The sequence below is a fragment of the Pimephales promelas genome, chromosome 1 (genome assembly GCF_988280905.1).
Source record: "Pimephales promelas chromosome 1, fPimPro1.hap1.1, whole genome shotgun sequence".
Classification (NCBI taxonomy): Eukaryota; Metazoa; Chordata; class Actinopteri; order Cypriniformes; family Leuciscidae; genus Pimephales; species Pimephales promelas.
The window spans coordinates 10,658,222-10,678,370 of record NC_142769.1 but is presented as its reverse complement, the minus strand read 5'-3'; the positions used below and the strand labels follow the sequence as shown (position 1 = coordinate 10,678,370).

Below are 20,149 nucleotides of genomic sequence, written 5' to 3'. Positions count from 1 at the left end.
GATAACGAAAACGTACTGAACAATTTCGGTATAACAGTAAGATCATAGGAAGTAACATGTAGGCTACTGAACGTGTTTGGAAATGTGCGTTATAAACAATATGACATTAGTGAAATGAGTGACGTTAGACAGTAGATCAAGTACATAAAATGAAAGTTACATCCTAAAGAAAAGCACCTACTTTTTGTTATGCTTGTATTCATGTCATGTTTCATACATGTTGTAGTTTACCTTGCTATTTCATTACAGTTTACCATTATTTCAGCATATCTGCAAACTTGTAATTTATCACAATAAAAATAGCGGAGGTCACTCCATAATTCAAACACTCCGATTCACGTTTGGCCTGACGAGCTTCAGCAGATAAAGTTTTGTTTTGTTTTTTATATTTATGTGGAGTTTGTGTTGAATCTGTGTTGTGCTGGAGACAGGTCATTTTTTGGTGTTATCAGACTCATGTCATCAGCTGCAGTGCCGTCGCATAGACTGCATATAAAAAGGAGAGAGGCTCGGGAGCGCGCATGCACGTCACATCCGATGGATTTCGCAGAAAATCCGACCCGGAGACTTCACATAGAAATAGGAATACTGGCCTTCAGAGGTAATAGCAAAACCCGACAAGTGGATCATTGCAATGTGTGATTACAACCCCTTCACACACAGGCAATAAAAAAGCATTCATTTTAGAAGAAAAGTTACATTTAGCACCTTTAAGTAGCTGCCAATTTGGTTAACCAACCTCACTTGTTCATCAAAAGTTGTGTCTGTTTCCCTTGTATCGATACACACTCATTCAAACATTTGGGGTCTCATCTTACCGACCCCAATTTTTTGGAACAGTGGTCTATCTATTGTGTTATACTCCCATGTTAGTCTGAAAGTTTCTGAGTCAGCCTGTTTTCTGACTGCGAGTCAGATTCTGATTCTGAATCTCTTACCTGCTTTATTGATTTGTGTTGGAGGCTTTACTCCTTTGAACCGATCTGTCTGAAAACTTCTGTTTGATTTCGGTCTCTGCGGCTCGGTTTTCTTTTTGGGATTTTCACTTTCAAATAAATCTCATCTCACTGTCTTCCCATATTTTTCTAGTCATGCCAAGTTCCTAAATATGTGTTTGGGTAAAAATTGTGAGACAAATATATATTTTCTAAAAATCCTTATCCAGTAAATCAAGAATGACTGTAAAAACGTTTTAAAATGGTTTTTTGGGGGTAAAATATGTGAGAATAAATATTATCAAGTTAATCGCAAACAACTGGAAAAATCTTTTAAAAACCTTTTGTTGGGTAGAAAACATGTGAAAAAAGTTGCCCATCCTATACGACAATTCACCATGATGTCACAACAATAATAGACGTTCTTCCAGGTGGCAAAAGCCGAAGCGTCCCTATGGCAACACTAGTAAATTGCATGGAGGGAGACACACCGCTGGCAGAAGCCTAATCTACATTTCAACAGTTGATTCAAAAACAGACGTGGTGGAAATTCGGACATAGTAACATGATCATTAAAGCTTAGATTCTTTGATCTAGAGACGTGCACTCCCAACGCACTAGACCGCGGCGCGGGACTAGATCTGATGGCCGAGTGCGGGCGGTAATGCACTCTGTGTGTGCGGATTGCAGGAGAATAAAACGATTCGCGGGACTCCCGCAAACTAGAAATATCTATGAATAAAACAAATAAAAACTAATACATTTGTATTCATCTGTTGCAGAAAAGCAACAAGAACAACTAAAACAAAATAGAAATGACTTACATGGCAGAGTTTCTTTTTATAACGTGACTGCAGCGATGAGCGATGTAGCCAATCACAGACATATATGTTGATTTATTGAACGCATTGGCCAATCAGAAGCATTTACGATGAAGAAGCATTTACTCACCGCTCAAAAGAAAGTAACATAGAAAGTAATAGAAATAACTAAGTTAGTTGAGAACGTCAGTTATATAACGACCCACGTATTAAAATGGTTGGGTTTAAATCGGGCTCAGGCTCATAATTAGAAGACGCCATGCACTTTTGACGACGTCCACTCGCTTTAACCTCCTCACCCACAGGTTCTGCTGGATAGATTTACTTTTTTCTGAAGGAAATCATTAAAAAAACCTACACCTTTTGCTGTATATCTGGTGGCGCAACCCCAAACACAACATATTTTCGCCATAGATTCAACTTTGATCAACAACAATGATTTTAACTGTGTAACTGTTCAGTTGCCGGCTGGATCTCTTCAGTTAGTCAATGGAAGCCGCTCGCGTTCTGCCACCCGGAAGTATCGCGGTGCCTATTGTTTACAAACATTCTGAAATGCCCTATTCATTTGAATATTATTGTAATAATAAGGGGACTTGGAGTCAAAAAAAATGAGAAGCAGAGTAAGCTATATCCCCCAGTGGCCCAAGGCTGGTTGAGACTGGACAGTACAGGGATGGGAGTACACCTCCTGAGAAAACCAGGTTTCTGCGGGAAGAGATGCTCACCCTGTGGTCCGTGCGGGTCCTAATGCCCCAGTATAGTGACGGGGACACTATACTGTAACAAGCACTGTCCTTTAAATGAGACGTTAAACAGAGGTCTTGACTCTGTGGTCAATAAAAACCCCATAGCACTTCTCGTAAAGAGTAGTGGTGTAACCCTTGGTCTTGGTCAAATTCTTGCATTGGCCCAGATCAATCATGGTCTCCAAATAAACCCCATCTACTTTATTGGCTCGATCACTCTTTCTCCTCTCCATCTAGCTGGCGTGTGGTGCGTGAATTGGTGCAATTATGGCTGCAATCATCCAAGTGGATGTTACACACTGGTGGTGGTTGAGGAGTTGGGTAGTAACGATATTCAAACCGAACCCTAAAATCATCCTCTCATGGCGTACCGAACGCACTCCACCCCTTGCTGCCCTACCAAGCCCATGCTCAATGTTGAGGTTGACTTCACTTTACCTTATGTCACAAAACTAATTTTTCTTTCTCGACATTTGATTAAATGGTAATAGTACACATATTTGTCTTTCGTAGTGTCTTTCAGTGTCCACAGCTTCTTAGTCAGCTAGAGAAATGAACTCTTTCGCTAAATATATGCACTATAGTAGCTGTAACGGTCACCAGCTGGAGTGCCCTTGATATCCACCAGAAGGCACTCCAGATTAGTCTTGTATCACTCTCAGACTACATTTCCCATAACTCATTGCTCGGACTCATCTTCACTGATCACACTCACCTGTACCTCGTTCTCTGATAGCATTCACCTGTGTATCATCCTGTTTGTCTGTCTATATATACCTGGTTCATTTGTTCAATCCGGGCGAAGTCTTGTTGTACTGTTTGTCTGCATCTCTGAGCATTTTCTGTGTTTGTTTTCTGGTTTTTTGACTTTTGGATTGTTCTTGGATTTTGATTCTTGCTGCCTGCCCTGACCTCTACCTGCTTCTTGGATTCCCATTGTGTACTCTCCATTGTCCTGTCTGCCAATTCTCGACCCTGCCTGTACGACTATTCTTAATAAAGCTGCATTTGGATCTACGTACATCTCCCAGTCTCGGAGCAGTTCATAACAGAAGACTTCGCCACACTGAGATCCAGCAGCACCATTGACCAACATGAGTCTAACAGGTACCATTCAGGACCCGCTGAGAGAATTGTGTAGTATTTATCAGTGCAATCGCATCATTGAGGAGTATGTGGAGGAGTTTCTTTTTTATAGTCATCTTGTTCCCGGCGATGATTCAATGATGAAAGATTGTTTCTGGAGTGAACTAGACCAGGACATTAGGATACATTTACCAGAGGAAGACCCCAGCTGGACCCTGGCACAGTATATTGACTTTGTCCTGGAGTTTTGTGGATCCACCTTCACCGTAGGGAAGGTGGAGGAGGAGGTTATCACAACCGCACTGCCTGAGAATCTTCTCGTTACTTCAGCCGTCAAGCCAGCCATGGCATCCGTTTATGGGTGTCCAGGACTGATGTCCACCGTGACACAGCCGCCGCTGATGTCAGTTCGGAGGGCCAAGAAGACCGTCCAGCCAGAGACCGTCCAGACCGTCCAGCCCGTCCAGCCAGAGACCGTCCAGCCCGTCCAGCCAGAGACCGTCCAGACCGTCCAGCCCGTCCAGCCAGAGACCGTCCAGACCGTCCAGCCAGAGACGCTTCACGTCACTTCTGCCGAGCCAGAGACGCTTCAAGTCACCTCTGCCGAGCCAGAGACGCTTCACGTCACTTCTGCCGAGCAAGAGACGCTTCACGTCACTTCTGCCGAGCCAGAGACGCTTCAAGTCACTTCTGCCGAGCCAGAGACGCTTCACGTCACTTCTGCCGAGCCAGAGACGCTTCACGTCACTTCTGCCGAGCCAGAGACGCTTCACGTCACTTCTGCCGAGCCAGAGACGCTTCAAGTCACTTCTGCCGAGCCAGAGACGCTTCACGTCACTTCTGCCGAGCCAGAGACGCTTCAAGTCACTTCTGCCGAGCCAGAGACGCTTCACGTCACTTCCGCCCAGCCAGAGTCTCGTCCCGCCGAGACAGCCCAGCCAGAGTCTCGTCCCGCCGAGACAGCCCAGCCAGAGTCTCGTCCCGCCGAGACAGCCCAGCCAGAGTCTCGTCCCGCCGAGACAGCCCAGCCAGAGTCTCGTCCCGCCGAGACAGCCCAGCCAGAGTCTCGTCCCGCCGAGACAGCCCAGCCAGAGTCTCGTCCCGCCGAGACAGCCCAGCCAGAGTCACGTCCCGCCGAGACAGCCCAGCCAGAGTCTCGTCCTGCCGAGACAGCCCAGCCTGAGTTCCATGTCAGCCCTGCCGAGTCTGAGCCTGTTCACGTCACTTCTGCCGAGCCAGAGACGCTTCACGTCTCCGAGCCAGTGTCTACGGACAAGATGGCCGCCTCCGAGCCAGTGTCTACGGACAAGATGGCCGCCTCCGAGCCAGTGTCTACGCACAAGATGGCCGCCTCCGAGCCAGTGTCTACGCACAAGATGGCCGCCTCCGAGCCAGTGTCTACGGATAAGATGGCCGCCTCCAAGCCAGTGTCTATAGAGAAGATGGCATATTCAGAGACTGTTCATGTTACTTCTGCCAATTTAGAGACTGTTCACGTCACCGCCTCCAAGCCACTGTTTAAGGACAAGATGGCCACCTCCGATCCAGTGTCTCCGGACAAGATGGCCGATCCAAAGATGGCCGATCCAGTGTCTCCGGACAAGATGGCCGATCCAGTGTCTCCGGACAAGATGGCCGATCCAGTGTCTGCTCCCGATCCAGTGTTTGTTTCTGTGTCTGTATCTGTCCTTGTGACCATTTCTGTTGTAGTGTCTGTTCCTGAGCCGGTGTCTGGTCCTGAGAGGTCTTCGCCGCCGTGGCCGCCCGAGGGGTCTTCGCCGCCGTGGGCACCCGAGGGGTTCCCACTGCCTTGGCCTCCCGCACAGCCAGCTCCGCCCTGGCCACCTCCACAGCCTGCTCCGACCAGTCGCCTCCACAGCCAGCTCCGCCGCAGTCTCCAGGTCCTCTTCCGCTCCACGGGCCTGGCCCTCCATCCCGCCCCCAGGTCCGCCTCTGCTCCACCTCCCTCCTGGACATTTTGAGGAGCGTCTGGAATCCGCTCCTTAAAGGGGGGGCTATGTAACGGTCACCAGCTGGAGTGCCCTTGATACCCACCAGAAGGCACTCCAGATTAGTCTTGCATCACTCTCAGACTACATTTCCCATAACTCATTGCTCGGACTCATCTTCACTGATCACACTCACCTGTACCTCGTTCTCTGATAGCATTCACCTGTGTATCATCCTGTTTGTCTGTCTATATATACCTGGTTCACAAGTCTTGTTGTACTGTTTGTCTGCATCTCTGAGCATTTTCTGTGTTTGTTTTCTGTTTTTTTGACTTTTGGATTGTTCTTGGATTTTGATTATTGCTGCCTGCCCTGACCTCTGCCTGCTTCTTGGATTCCCATTGTGTACTCTCCATTGTCCTGTCTGCCAATTCTCGACCCTGCCTGTACGGCTATTCTTAATAAAGCTGCATTTGGATCTACATCTCCCAGTCTCGGAGCAGTTCATAACAGTAGCCTACGTATATATTAATTATATTTTATTTAACCTGTTAGTGATGTTTTGATTATTTAACAAATGTTTAAAATATCTGTCTTGATGAAAATGACAGCCCGTGTATGATTATATTTCAACAACAAATTGGAGTAAAAACATATAATTAAACTTAGAAGTTAGTTAATGCAAAAACTGCTTTATGTGCATTTTAAATGTTTGCATACAATTTATTATTTGAGTGTTGTTTACTATATCTGAATAAATAACAACTTAATTTAGGATAACAGTTTGGGCTCCCTATATATTTTACAGATTACTGTAATATTGTATTACTGTAAAATTGTATTACTGTATTACTGATTATATGACTAATTATAACTGAGTAACTCAGTAAACCACTGTTTAATAGGGCTGGGTAATAAATATCGATTTCTCGATATTAATCGATTCTCATTTTTACAAACCGATATCGATTCTTAAATCTCAAGAATCGATTAGTCATCCTGTTGTTTCATTTGAATGAATGAGACATTGTATCGCGGCTGCGCGCATCCAACAAATCGCAATAATCTTTGTCCTTTGTTACTATTGATATGAAACAAAGTCTCAATTTTCAAATTATGTCCATTTTCTTTAGAAATTCAAAAACATAAATAGCGTTTTGCCGTTTTGGCGCTGTGGCGTGAGATCGCTCTGACGCAGCTCCAGAGAAGCAGCAGCGCTGATCTCTCTTCCGGGTAAATAATACCAGTCACAGCGCGAAATAAACAAGAATGAGCGTCTGAAAGTGTGTTAAAAGATCGAGTACAACTTATCTAAATCCGTATCATGTCACATTGATTCGCTCAATCTGCGTTTCAACCGTGGAAAGACGTCAGTTAAACAGCTTGTAATCAATGTCATGTATCGTCATATTTACCTCAGAAAACGTACATAAACTCGTTAGTGTTCTTCAATATTTAATGCATATTTGAATAAATCTGGCAAGTTTTTATGACAGCCACCATTTAAATGTTTATATTTCATATAATCTTCTTATTATAAAATAAATAAAAGTGTAATTTAAGTGTTTGTATAGCTACAAAAAACTTATAATTAATACCTTCATATTAGGCTAATGAAGCCTAGTAGGCTACAACTAGACTATATATATAGACCATAGTTTACAGCATTTAAGAGATTTGATTCCCTTGAGAAAAATTGCCATTTATTGTAACTGATATCCAAAATAATCAATATTGAATCGAATCGAAATCGAATCGAATTGCAAGTTTGTGAATCGAAATCGAATCGAACTGTGAAATTTGTCTCAATACCCAGCCCTACTGTTTAATAATAAAAAAAAGTTATATCTCCCCTGGTTTTCCAGAACCGTTTCGAACTGTGACGTCAAATCCGAACCCCTATTGAGGAGAGACCCTCGATATGATTGTAAAGCACTTTGGGTGTACAGTAGTACATAAGAAAAGCGTTACAAAGCAAAAATATAAAAAGTATTGTGTATCCATTGGCACTACGATACTCAATAATGTAGATACATGTACATAGATTCACAATCAAAAAATAGAAAGATTGAACACAAGAACCCAGCTTGAGCGCAGACGGAACTATAGACACGTTTATCGACTTGAATCCACTCAGATGAATCGGTGCTGATTGTCTGAATGTTGGTGGATCGGTGAATTGATCTTTAGCGCCAGGTGTGTGTGTGTGATGAGCGTTGTCTTACCAGGAAGACTAGAGGAGGGCAGCCAATCAGAGCCATGGCAGTGGAGAGTTTGCGCTTGTTGCCGCCGCTATACGTTCCTGCAGATTTCCCTGAGTATTTTACAAGGCCGAGCTTCTGAACACCCCACTCAGCCACCTTGAAAGACAGAAAGAGAGAGAATATCACTGCATATATATCCATTTAAATAAGCATCCGCCCATTCAACACTATAACTAAGATAAAACTATTAATTTAAAACTCCAAATATCATGAAATAAAGTAAAAACCAACAGATGGGAATATGAAATGTGACAATACTAATACAACATTAACTGAAACGAAAGAAACAATTGTTGAAACCAACTAAAACTATAATGAAATTAAAGGTACATTTTTAAATCATTTCTGAGAATTGCAAGAAAAAAAAAGTCAGAGTTTTAAGCTAGAAAATCACAATTGAGAGATATAAACTCGCAATTCTTATTTTTTTCTTTGCATTTAACACTTTAAAATAACAATACAGTATTTAAGTACTTAAAAAATATTATTTTATAGTTAATTCAAGGTTTCCATATTTTAGTCTCTACATTGTTAATAAATTAAAGTTGGGACAGTAGTTTTGAAAAACACGTTGAAGAATGACTACCAAAACACACTTGTAACCAATCAGCAGTACAGATGATGGGTAAAAGAGAGCGCTTAGTGCACACAGCAACATACATTAACCAAATGACTAAAGAAAGAGAGATGGCCGATAAAAAACAAAAGAGAAAAATGTCTGCGGAACTTAAAATTAAAAAAGGCTTACGATCAGACAAGAGGTAATACTCGAGTTAACATCCGAGAAGCTTACATGCATAACATATGCCCGGAAAGGCATAACATCGGATGCTGAGTTTACTTTATTTCTTCTTGATAGGTGAGCAACATTGTTTAGATTTGTTTCACAGAAACATATTGCTTGTTTTTCATCTTTTCTTGTTTTTTTTTCATTTGCGATATTATTGTTGTTTGATTTAGCTATGAAAAAGACAGCTATCTCCTCCACTGTCTGTTTGAAGTGTCGATTCCCAAAGTGTGTCTGAAAAGTAAGATAATATACTCCTAATGTTCATTTCCTTTGGTTCCCCACTTAGTGATCGATATAACCCCCTAATCTTGTTATAGTTGTAATATATTCATTACTATGACTGACGTGCTCATGCTATTGAGTTGATCATCATGATAACTTTGTGGGTGTTAAGGGTCGTCTTCAACGTGAAACAGAGCTGAACCATTGATGCGTTAAAACACATATTACAACTAAAACACATTAGACATGGATTACCATAGTAACACATTGCTTTCACTTAACGTTACCCTCGTCTGGCAGATACAGCAGATTCCGCCATAGTCGTTGCCTGGGTTACGGTCGTGTATGAAAGTGTGGGGTGGAGCTATCAAATTAGGGGCGAGATCATTTTGGGGTAGGGGCGTGTTTGTTTCGGTAATTTCAAATATCAACATTGGCCAAAAGAGTTTTTTCGAAAACTACTGATCCCAGGTTATATACAAATAGTGAGTTCTTCATTCATTGTTACTGTAATTAACAACATTCTATTGTTTAATTTGTTCATATGTAAAGATTGAGAGTTAGATAATGTAACTCTACATGCTTTTTAACAATTTAAGCGTAAATAGTTATATAAAATAAATATAATTAATTGCTTTAAACCAATATTTATTGGACGTTAAATGCATTAGTATTATGTGTTCATTAAGTATTTATCCTGGTCTAAAACAGTTTCTGGCCAATTAAAATAATAAACAAATAGTCAAACTCTTCTCCCATTATAGTTTCAATTTCTACCGTAAATTCTTCACCAAAAAGGTTGTATTTTTCGTGCAGGCCCCACAAACATGAAAATGATTAGCCACTGAGGTTCACTGCCTCCAAACAAAAGACTCTTGTGTGACTCTAAACGCTGATATAAATCACACTCCTGGAAGGCCCCAATCAGATTCAAAAACCGAACTAACTGTTAGAAATATATATAATCTAATAAAAATAGTATTGTATAATAATATTTTAATATTATGTTATATATAATATAATAAATTATATATATATAATCTAAAGAATAATATAATTCAGTATAATATACTGAAAATTAAAAACACAATAAACTTGTTTTTTGATAATATACTGAAATATACTGAAAATTAAAAACACAATAAACTTTTGATGGTTTTGTTGCTGAAAGGTCTACATAATGAACCACACACACACACACAGAAGAGAGAGAAAGAGTCCATGGACAGAGAGTGAATTTTAGATACAAAGATTAAGGGTCTGCAAAACAATGACCGCAGGCTGTGTTACCATGGAAACCTCCTTTTCCGGAACCCCTCGGAGTCGAGCGTAGAACTCCAGGTGTTCTCTTCCTGTCAAAAGGTCATCTATCGCATCGAACTGCGGACAGTAACCCATATTCTGCTGCACCAACTGCATTTCACTGCGGATGCTGAAAAGTTAAACAAGAAATCACTTTTCTTGTGATATAAAAACTGTTCGTTTTCTCACACAAACCGCTCGTTTCTTGTCTTAAGCCATCAATGTGTACTGACATTTACGAGGCGTTAAATCATGTTTAATTTGGACTTCTCTATGCATGTTCTTTGAGGTGGTGTCCATAGACCTGCATTATGACTGACAGACATGAACAGTTTGACCTAAAAATATCAAAATTAAAAATACTGTGAAAACAACTTGGATGCCCTTGACGTATGCTAAAACATACCAAAAATGTATTTTTAAGTGAACTATCCCTTTAATTTATGGGAAATATAATTGATCACAACCAACATTTGGCAAACTAGCTAGACTCAACTGAGAGAACTCAATTTGGCCTATATTTGCATCCCTGCTACCCATTCTGATGTATTTATTTGATTTTTATTATTTTATGATAAATTTAGGTTAAGCTCGTCAAAAAATGATTAGAAAATAAAACTCATACACAGTAATATTTAGTTCGACCTCCCGAGGTTGACAATAAATATTTGAATATGCACCTCTTTTCCTCTGACCAATTACGCATAATACATAATACAATTACTTCTATTGCTTTTATATAGTGTACCTGTATCTGTTTACGAAGGCATCTCCTGCTGTGGGGCTGATGTCTCCAGTCAGCATTTTAAAAGTTGTAGTTTTACCTGCACCATTTATCCCCAACAAACCAAAACACTGCAAACCAAACAAACACAATGATTTAGTGACAAATGCATTAACAGAAAAAAAAAATAAATAAATACTTCAACAACCCAATGAAAAAAGCCAGTGTTGACATATTCAACAACATTAGAAGCTTTTTTTGAGCAGCACAGCAATGAGTCAATATTTGTTTCTTGCTAATAATAGATGATGGCAGGTGGTATCAGGGGAAAAAGACAGTTGTACATTTTTTTTTATTGCTGCCAAAAATTAAATGCATATCTGCAAAAACTAATTCCACGAGGTCTATAGAGGCTAAAGTTATTTAAAGACCTTTGGCATTATACTCTTATTAAAAAAATAATGAAATTCATTTAGACACTTTCTGATTATTATTAGTGCTTAAAATAAGTGTCATTTACCTCTGCAGCAGGAACACCCACACAGATTTTATCCACGGCTGGAGTAGCCTTCACACGGTACATCTGAAGAAAACAATAATAAATAAATAAAAAATAAAAAAAATCACAAAGTATAATCGTATCATGCCTGTTAAAAGCTTTATTTTTTGTTAACACTTTATTTTGATGTTCCACTTTAGACATTCTACTAACTAGAAGTATCTCTGCATCTACGTAAACTTATTCTACTAACCCGAACCAGAGCCCGTTTAACGGAGAGCCTTGGCACTTCCTATTAGCCCCATTGTGTATCATCTTAGTTGCAGTTCCATTAGAATTCCACTGGAGGTGATCACGGGCGAGTGCAGAATGAATGGGAGTCTATGGAGCTAAACGGCTAAATGTGTCTCTTTCACCTGCTTGTCGTTGAATCAACATAGATTTTATTTCTGATTCCGCAAGTTCAATATACATTATAGGCCAAAAGTCGAATGAACGAGTACTTAAGTCCTTTCGATTTCTTACAGGTTAGGTCGTTGTTGGCCGGAACACGCTAGCATTCTGCTATTGTGTGACGTCATCACATTTTGAACGGATTTTTAGAACAGATAAGTGAACTTAAAAATGCAATTTTCAGCTGAGTGTATTATCTTAGCCCTCCCTTTTGAATACAACTTTCAGATTACTAGACAAAAAATTACATCCTGAGAAAAGTGGATTTCTGGGGGTGAAACCCCATAAACTCCCATTCATTCTGCACTCGACCGCGAGCGCCCCCGCATGGACAGAGACGTGTTACTGCAGCCAGTTCAGAAACCGGAAGTAACCAGCCAGTGCCAATTCTCTTCAATTAGACATTCTCTGCCCGAACCCAGACATCTAAACCTAAACTACTAGTATACAAATATTCTAATTTGAGTTAGTTGACATGTATTTGCAAAGTTGCATAGTTAGTAGAATGTCTAAAGTGGACCGTCGAAATAAAGTGTACAATTTTTTTGTTTGTTTTGTAAATATATAACTGTTCTCTGTGTAGACAACATCATATAATCCTTTAAGAACTAGTGATGTGCAACGATTAATCACATCCAAAATAAAAGTTTGTGTTTACATAATGTGTGTGTGTGTACTGTGTATAATGAGTTTGTATATATAAATGCATGTATATTTAAGAAATATTTGCATGTACTCTGAAACTTTTATTTTGGATGTGATTAATTGTTGCCCAGCCAGCACTACTAAGAACATATTAACCCTTTAAGTCTGACATATTAAATAATATATTAGTAGTAGATTATTATAGATTATCAAAGCGCTGTAGCTTTAATGCAATGCAATACAAAGATGATTGAGTAATTAACAAATAGACTGATGGATCTTATTTGACAAACATTTGAACATGATTTTTCGGAAAAATGATACATGGATAAGTAAACCTAAACTGCTTCCAGTAAATGTTCATCTTGAAATATTACTAACAATATAAAAGTTATTCTGTGAATCGCATCTGTCCATCATCACAGAAAAGAATTTCAACTTAAAGTGCAGCAATGGAGTTTTAAAAGCAAAAATCCATAAAAACTGTTGTTTGAGCTTTACTTGAGCTGTGTGTATGTTGAAAACTGTGCGTTCTCCAAGAAAAATCTTTCAGGAACATTCAATACGAGGACTCAGTCTGTCTGAGATGTCTGGGACAAGAACGGCACGTGATTCATGTCACATAAACGGCGTCTCTTGAGTAGAGACAGCTGCTCTCTGCCAGTCTAGCTCAGTGCTCAGAGAAGTCTGATTACAGAACAGGCCAATCAAACTCTCACTCTTAATCACTGGACACTCTTGTGCACATCTGTACACTCACACACCTGGAACCACAAGCCTCTGCCCTGAATATTCAAAGTCTATCCTTGTGAAACAAGGAGCATACTTTAGTATAGCATACTTTTTTTTTTTTTTTTTTACTTATTATGGAAATAATATTCTTTAAAAGAATATATTTAAGTGTAAACTGAATGTAATGTTTTCAGACACCTGAAGAGTTCAGATGCAAAAGCCTCTAAGTGCCATTTGAAATTTTCTTCTAAAATGATTATTTTTATCAAGCTTATATATTTCAGTTCAGTAATTTCACTTAAATGTCAATGAAGATTACCTATGAATTGCCATTTATGTGAAATTACTGAACTTAAATAAACAAGCTTTATAAAAATGATCATTCTAGAAGAAAATTTCAAATGGCACTTAGAGGCTTTTGCATCTGAACTCTTCGCATGTTAATTGTAATTAAACAAAAACCTGCTATAGTTTATGTTTTGACCCTGTTAATTAGGACTAAAGTACATCTTTATATGTCATTTCACAATTGCCTCTATCTACAGGCTTTGAATTATGGTTAAAGTGTACTGCCAAATACACTGACAAGCATTTATGGTAAACTAAACTTTAATTTAATATTTAATGAAACTAAAAGAGTTAGCACAAAAACAAAAAAAAAACAAAAAACTGGTGTTTGGCCTTTTTGATTATAAAATAATCAAGTGAGAGAAAACGGTATTGATCAGAATAACCCTGCTGCGGAAAAAAAAAGCTAGTTTGCTTATCTTAAAGGTCCCCTGACATGGGGTTTTTGTATTATTTTATAAAGTTTCCTGGGTTGCCCTTATAATGCTCGTATGTTTTTTTTAGATCAAAAATAGTCATAATTCAGAAATAAAACGTATTTTTCCGAGCTTGATTTTAGACTCTGATTTGAACGCTCTGTTTGAATTTAGTGTAACCGTCCACTGCTATGATTGGCTGACATGCTTGCATATGAAATAGCTACATATTACATGTGAAACTCTCTCAAATATTTTTCCTACAGCTATTATGCATTTTTACTATTAAAGCTATCGAGATTAACGAGTCGTGAGAAGTTTTTAAAGTATTTAGATCTATTTCTATCACATAAAATATTGCTGTGATGAACATTGAGCAAGCAGATGATTGCTAGAATGAAGATCTTATCATTGCGACGCAGTTTCTGCATTCTCTCTAATGCTTTCACCAACATGATGATGTACAGCAAGAGATGTACATTGTGCAGTGTAACGTGTGCCATTGATTTCATAACGAGATGTCCAGATAAACTCGTGCTGTGTGGAAAAATTGTTCTTTGATGCTTGGTGTATATAATTTGTTCACAATTTAAATAAGATTACTTGATCATATTTAAATGATGTGAAGTTGATATTTTAGTCACTGGCTTGACTTATGCATAAACAGTATTGAACAATTTTGAGAGAATGATTACCTGTCTGAACTTGAACAATTAGGCTACACGTCAGAAATTATTGCTTGGTCACTCGATCGATTTATTTTCAGACGTTCATTGAGGCCAGCTCTGTATTGGCCAAAGTTGAGGAAACACTCATCTGTGAAATGTTTGGGAAGTTGTGTCGGCGCATTTCCAGACAAAATAAAATTAACCCATTGTTTCTTCAGAGGCTCGTATGAAAGAACTAAAAAAATACGTTTGCGTTCATTTGTACATCCAAACACTGATCAACTGCCATGCTTCGCTCTTTGCAAGCCATGATATCTCTTGAGGAAAAACTCAAATCGAGCTCACGCGTTCGTAAATCTTCTCATGGGCGAGCCGCATTCTCTGGGCGGCCAAAACAGAGAAAGGGGAGGTTACCTTTCGTCAGTATCACGTCATGCTGAGGAGATTCAAGATCAGTCCGTCTGAGATTTCATTTCACAAAGGCAGAGAAAGTTAGCCAAAGCTCGGTTTACAAATCGGCCATATACAGGCTAGGGGAACTCATATTAATGTTAAAAAACCTCACAAAGTGAAAATTTCATGTCAGGGGACCTTTAAACTGTTCAAAACAGTTTAGCTCATTTAGCTGGTTGACCAGCTGGCATCAACTGTTCACCCGACTTTTCACAACTGCCAACTATGGCACTTTTCAAAATATGAAGCTGGTAATTCATCATTCCTGAATGAATGGAAGGAAACAATACACCTCTCTGATGCCACAAGAACAGGAAATACCTTAGTAAGGTCACATATTTGGAGCAGGTCATTCTGAGCTCCACCCTGGTGCACACGTTCACGCTCCCGAGTCACATCTTCATCCTCTCCTCCTGATGATGTAGGCAGTGACTTTATCGACCTGTGTGTAAAGATGTGTGAATTTACCCCCAGAGCAGACGACATGATCATGTGTGTGTATATTTTAGAGCTGCACGATTAATCGTTAAAAGACTGCGATCTCTGCACTGCTGCTGATCTAGAGAGAGAGCAGTTGTCATGTAGAGGTATAGGCTTCACAAACAGTCACAAACCACACACAGAATTCATTATTTCTGTGTTACAAATATTCAAAGAATCACAGCAGTACTGGGATAAAAGCTTATAGTTGGTAAATAAACATTGATTTCTACGGTAGTGGCCAAAGTACAGAAAAGCACTTTTTGAAAGCAACTTGCCGATTGTTTCAATTACATCATCACGCCACTAGGTGGAGACAATTGACCTAAAAAAGGTTTTTGTCATTGAATCATTCATTCATGAGATTTGTTTCAAAAATCATCAAGTAATGAAAAAAGTATTTATGAGTGAGTCACTGAATCATTCATTCAAACGTTATATATATATATATATATATGTGTGCAATTAATTCAAATTAATGAAATATTTTAATAAGACTACAGTAATTACCAATTTCCAATTTGTTAGAATCTTTTGTCAGAACTGTTATTTTGTTTAGTTGTATAGGATATTCATATATATATATGTATATTAGGGCTGTCAGTTTAACGCGTTATTAATGGCGTTAACACAAACCCATTTTAACGGCGTACATTTTTTTATCGTCCTGATCCATTTCGGCGTCTCGCGCTCGTCATCCACTCAAAGCCGGCTCACAAGCCGAAATGTGTGTTTGCGATGGCCTGTTGTTTTGTTAACGGTCTAGATCCGCTTGCATTTTGGTCGAAGAAGCAAAAAAACTTCCTTCGCAAGCCAAATGAATGGGTTTCAGAGTGCAGCGCGAGGACGTTTTGTGCCGCACACACTCGTTTCGGCTTGCGAGCCGGCCAAATAGTAACATGACGAGTGGATGACGAGCGCGAGACGTCGAAATGGATGCCCTAAGATTCTGAATGGAATGTTGCCAAATTGTCCCATTGACAAGTCCAAGTGATCTGTGTGTTTTGTCGTTGTGAACTGAGTTATCATCATCGCAGCACGTCCTGTCTGAAACACCACTTGATGATGGCCAAGCAAACACACACACAGATTATGCGAATTCTCCACCCCCTCATCAATATCAGGACCTCGTCAGTATTTCTTTCACCCTTTTATTGATGGACAGTGTTACATTGTGTGAAAGATTATTTATAGGTTAGTGTGAAATTGAGCACAATTGCAATGTTATTTTCAATAATAAAAATAATAATAATAATAATAATAATAATAATAAAACATTTGCACTAAACAAGCCAATCCACTTTTCCATGTTGATAAGAGCATTAAAATGAGAACAAAAACAATGTAATAAAAAGAAATCAAAAGACATTTAGAATAGATAAAAATGTGCGATTAGTTGCGAGTTAACTATGACATTAATGTGATTAATCGTGATTAAATATTTTAATCGTTTGACAGCACTAATATATATATATATATATATATATTTAGGCAAGGTATGAGAGGCTGTGCTGTATCGTGAATAAGTGAATAATGGCTGAAGGGTGTTGTTAGGCACGACGCGAAGCGGAGTAAGCAGAATAAAAAATATTAAAGTAAAAAAATATATATATGTACAGTGTTACTTTTACAATCTTATTAATTTTACATACTATAGTATTAGTAATAACAGTAACTTATTTTAATTAGAAGCAATTAACCGTAAACCAAACATTAACCCTAATTATATAGTACGTAAATGTTGTTAAATTTAATCCAAACTTTTGACTGGTACAGTAGGTGCCAACCGATTTTTTTTTTTAGGAGTGAGATTTTTGTCTTTTTCTTACCTTGGTTTGCAGAAGAAGTTGTACTGTATGAGAAGGGTCAGGCCGAACATAACCGCACCCTGAATGGACATGGCAAACAGATTCTTGCCCACCAAGTTCCAGTTGAGAGGATTTTCAAAGCGGTCTTCACCTGAAAAGAAAGAACTCACTTACTGTACCACAAATCAACACTGAACTACAAACTTCCGTATGCGATGCGTCAATGTCTTACCCAGGTTTTTGTAGAGGTTGGCCATTGCCTGGTTTTGGGCCATGTCCATCAGGCCTCTTCCCAAACAGAAATGAGGAAACACTAGCAGAGCCTGTTTCACGATGTCATTGATGCGAGTTATATTCTGGACATAAAGACAGATGAGACAGAGAACAATGTTGAGAGCAATGTTAGATTGGAAATACGTGATTCTTCAAAATGAGTAAATTTACATGCACATTGTTTCACTGATTGTGTCATACGGATGTGTTTAATAGTTATTTTTATTATCTTTTAATTGATAATGACTTCACACTATGCACTTTGCAGTGTAATTTTAGTATAGATATATATAAAATTACATGAGTTTAGTACAGCGAATTGGGATCACGGGGAGACCAATTGCCTTCGAGTGAATTAAAACGAGCCAATGAATATTGGCATGCAGGACTTGCATTCTGTGCCCCGCCTGCCAGTGCAGATATAAAGCGGAAGAGAGTGCACACACATGCTTTTAGCTTCAGAGCCAACCGGTTGTGTTCTCTGAGTGGATGAGCTTCAAGATTAATAATTTATCTTTACGCTCAACGAGTCTGCTGTTTTCTCCGAGTCCTCTCTGTGTTGGTGTGACTGCGCTTCAGCGATCTTCGCGATCTCCCGGGTACCAGCTGCTGCTTCACGCGATCTGCTCCTTTTTCAAAGAGCTGTTATCGCGGCTGTCTATTCGGTTGAGTGCGCACAGCAGGCTTGCAGTTTCCTCCCTGTGTTGTCGCGTATATCTCTGCGTGCTTCAGCACAATAAGAGAGCGTTTTGTGTGAAAAGAGCAACACAGGTGAAGATTGCGTCCTTTTCAGGATGATGTTTCACCCGTGTGTTTCTGGATGAGGTCGTTTCTTGTCCTCATTTGACGGCCGCGATCACTGTTTCACATGCCTGGGCAAGCATGATGAGACTGTGTTCTTGGGTGGTTTATGTTCTCTTATGAGAGCTTGATCAAGTCGGCGTATTTTTCGTCTTCCCTTTCTCGTAAAGGCTTGAGCCGCTCAGCGTGCCGTCGAGCTGCCGGCTGCATCAACCCAGCGTGCGTCATTCGGGGGTCTAGATGCGCGCCTTTGCCTGTTCCCAAATCTAGTTCCTCTTCTGGTGGCCAACGTCAGAGGGCTATTTTGGTTAATAGCATTGGTGATTAGAGGATCTCTGACGAGACCACCTCCTCGGAAACTTCACTCCTCTAGCGCATCGCAAACATGCTGAGACTCTGTTCGTGGGTGGTTTATGCTCTCTTCTCAAGGGGTTGAGCGCTCAGAGTGCCGTGTGCCATCAAGGTATGGCCACGTTCACTGTTTTGCATTCCTGGCAGCTTCGGGTGGAATCTCTGGTCCTTCTCATGAGGGGCCAACTATTTCATTCAGGGCTCCAGGGGAGGGCAGATGTCGATCGCTGCATTGGAGAGAGAGCTGTTACTCTCTGGAAATGATGACGCTGAGTTCCCACTGTAATGGTGTGCGTGCTCATGCTGAATCAGCTTCAGACTTGACAGCCACACTTCCCGGGCTACTCTAGGGGCGCAGTGCAATGCGTAATTGCCTTGTCCCTTGCCTTCCTGGATGCGTGTGAAAAAGCTTTTGGCAACTGGTGCTCTGGAAAGCCAAACATGCCAAAATGTGCAAAATGTTTTCCTCTCTCACTACCCTTAGTGGTGGGGTGGCTTTGCTAATAGTGGACCACCTCTTCCCCACTACAAGTCTGTGTGAAGCCAAAACACAGAGTATACAAGGGTAGTTCTGAATCGGGTTTGAGCTGTGCAAGTTACAGCACTGGCCCTCAGTCAGACGATGTCAACTCTTATGCTCCAGGAGTAACACCTATGGCTCAACCTCGCGGATGTGGGGGAGTTGGAGAAGAATGGGTTCCTGAACATCCCCATATCCCAGGGTGGCCTCCTCGGTGAAGCGTTGGAGAGCTGCACCCAACAGTTCTCCGCCGTTCAGAAGCAGTCGGAGGTGATCAAGTATATCATGAGCCGAAGCAGCCACAGCCCGTCTCCGGGGCAAACATGTACTGGTCCGTTCGGACAGCACTGCACCAGTAGTATACATCAACCATCAAGGTGGTCTAAGCTTCCGTCGTATGTCGCGACTCGCTCGCCATCTCCTCCTATGGAGTCAGATGTATCTGAGGTCGCTTCGGGCCGTTCACATCCCAGGTGCACTCAACCGTGCAGCAGACGAGCTCTCACGGCAACCGCCCTTCCGGGAGAATAGCGACTCCATCCCCAGGTGGTCCAGCTGATATGGGGAATCTTCGGAGCCGCTCAGATAGATCTGTTTGCCTCTCCAGACACGACCCGTTGCCAGTTGTTCTATTCCCTGACCGGAGGATCTCTCGGCACGAGAGAATGTAAATGTGCGTTTCCCCCAGTGAGCCTTCTTGCACAGACACTGGGACAAGTCAGGGAGGACGAGGAGCAGGTCTTGCTAGTTGCGCCATACTGGCCCAACCAGACCTGGTTCCTGGAACTCTTGCTCTTCGCGACAGCACCTCCCTGGACCATTCCTCTGAGGAAGGACCTGCTTTCTCAGAGACCTCTGAA

At 40.5% G+C, this 20,149-nt stretch overlaps 1 protein-coding gene across 2 annotated transcripts in view; it reads right to left on the bottom strand.

Annotated features, from left to right (window-relative positions):
• Nucleotides 1–20,149, bottom strand: part of LOC120477781 (phospholipid-transporting ATPase ABCA1) — a 265,488-nt gene that overhangs the window by 30,744 nt on the left and 214,595 nt on the right. For both annotated transcript variants that reach the window (XM_039669594.2, XM_089126189.1), the window contains exons 40-46: nucleotides 17,577–17,700; nucleotides 17,366–17,495; nucleotides 15,378–15,498; nucleotides 11,363–11,425; nucleotides 10,867–10,973; nucleotides 10,107–10,248; nucleotides 7,766–7,900 (exon numbers count right to left, since the gene is read on the bottom strand). In XM_039669594.2, the coding sequence (XP_039525528.2) occupies nucleotides 7,766–7,900; nucleotides 10,107–10,248; nucleotides 10,867–10,973; nucleotides 11,363–11,425; nucleotides 15,378–15,498; nucleotides 17,366–17,495; nucleotides 17,577–17,700 (822 nt within the window). The remainder of the gene's footprint in view (nucleotides 1–7,765; nucleotides 7,901–10,106; nucleotides 10,249–10,866; nucleotides 10,974–11,362; nucleotides 11,426–15,377; nucleotides 15,499–17,365; nucleotides 17,496–17,576; nucleotides 17,701–20,149) is intronic.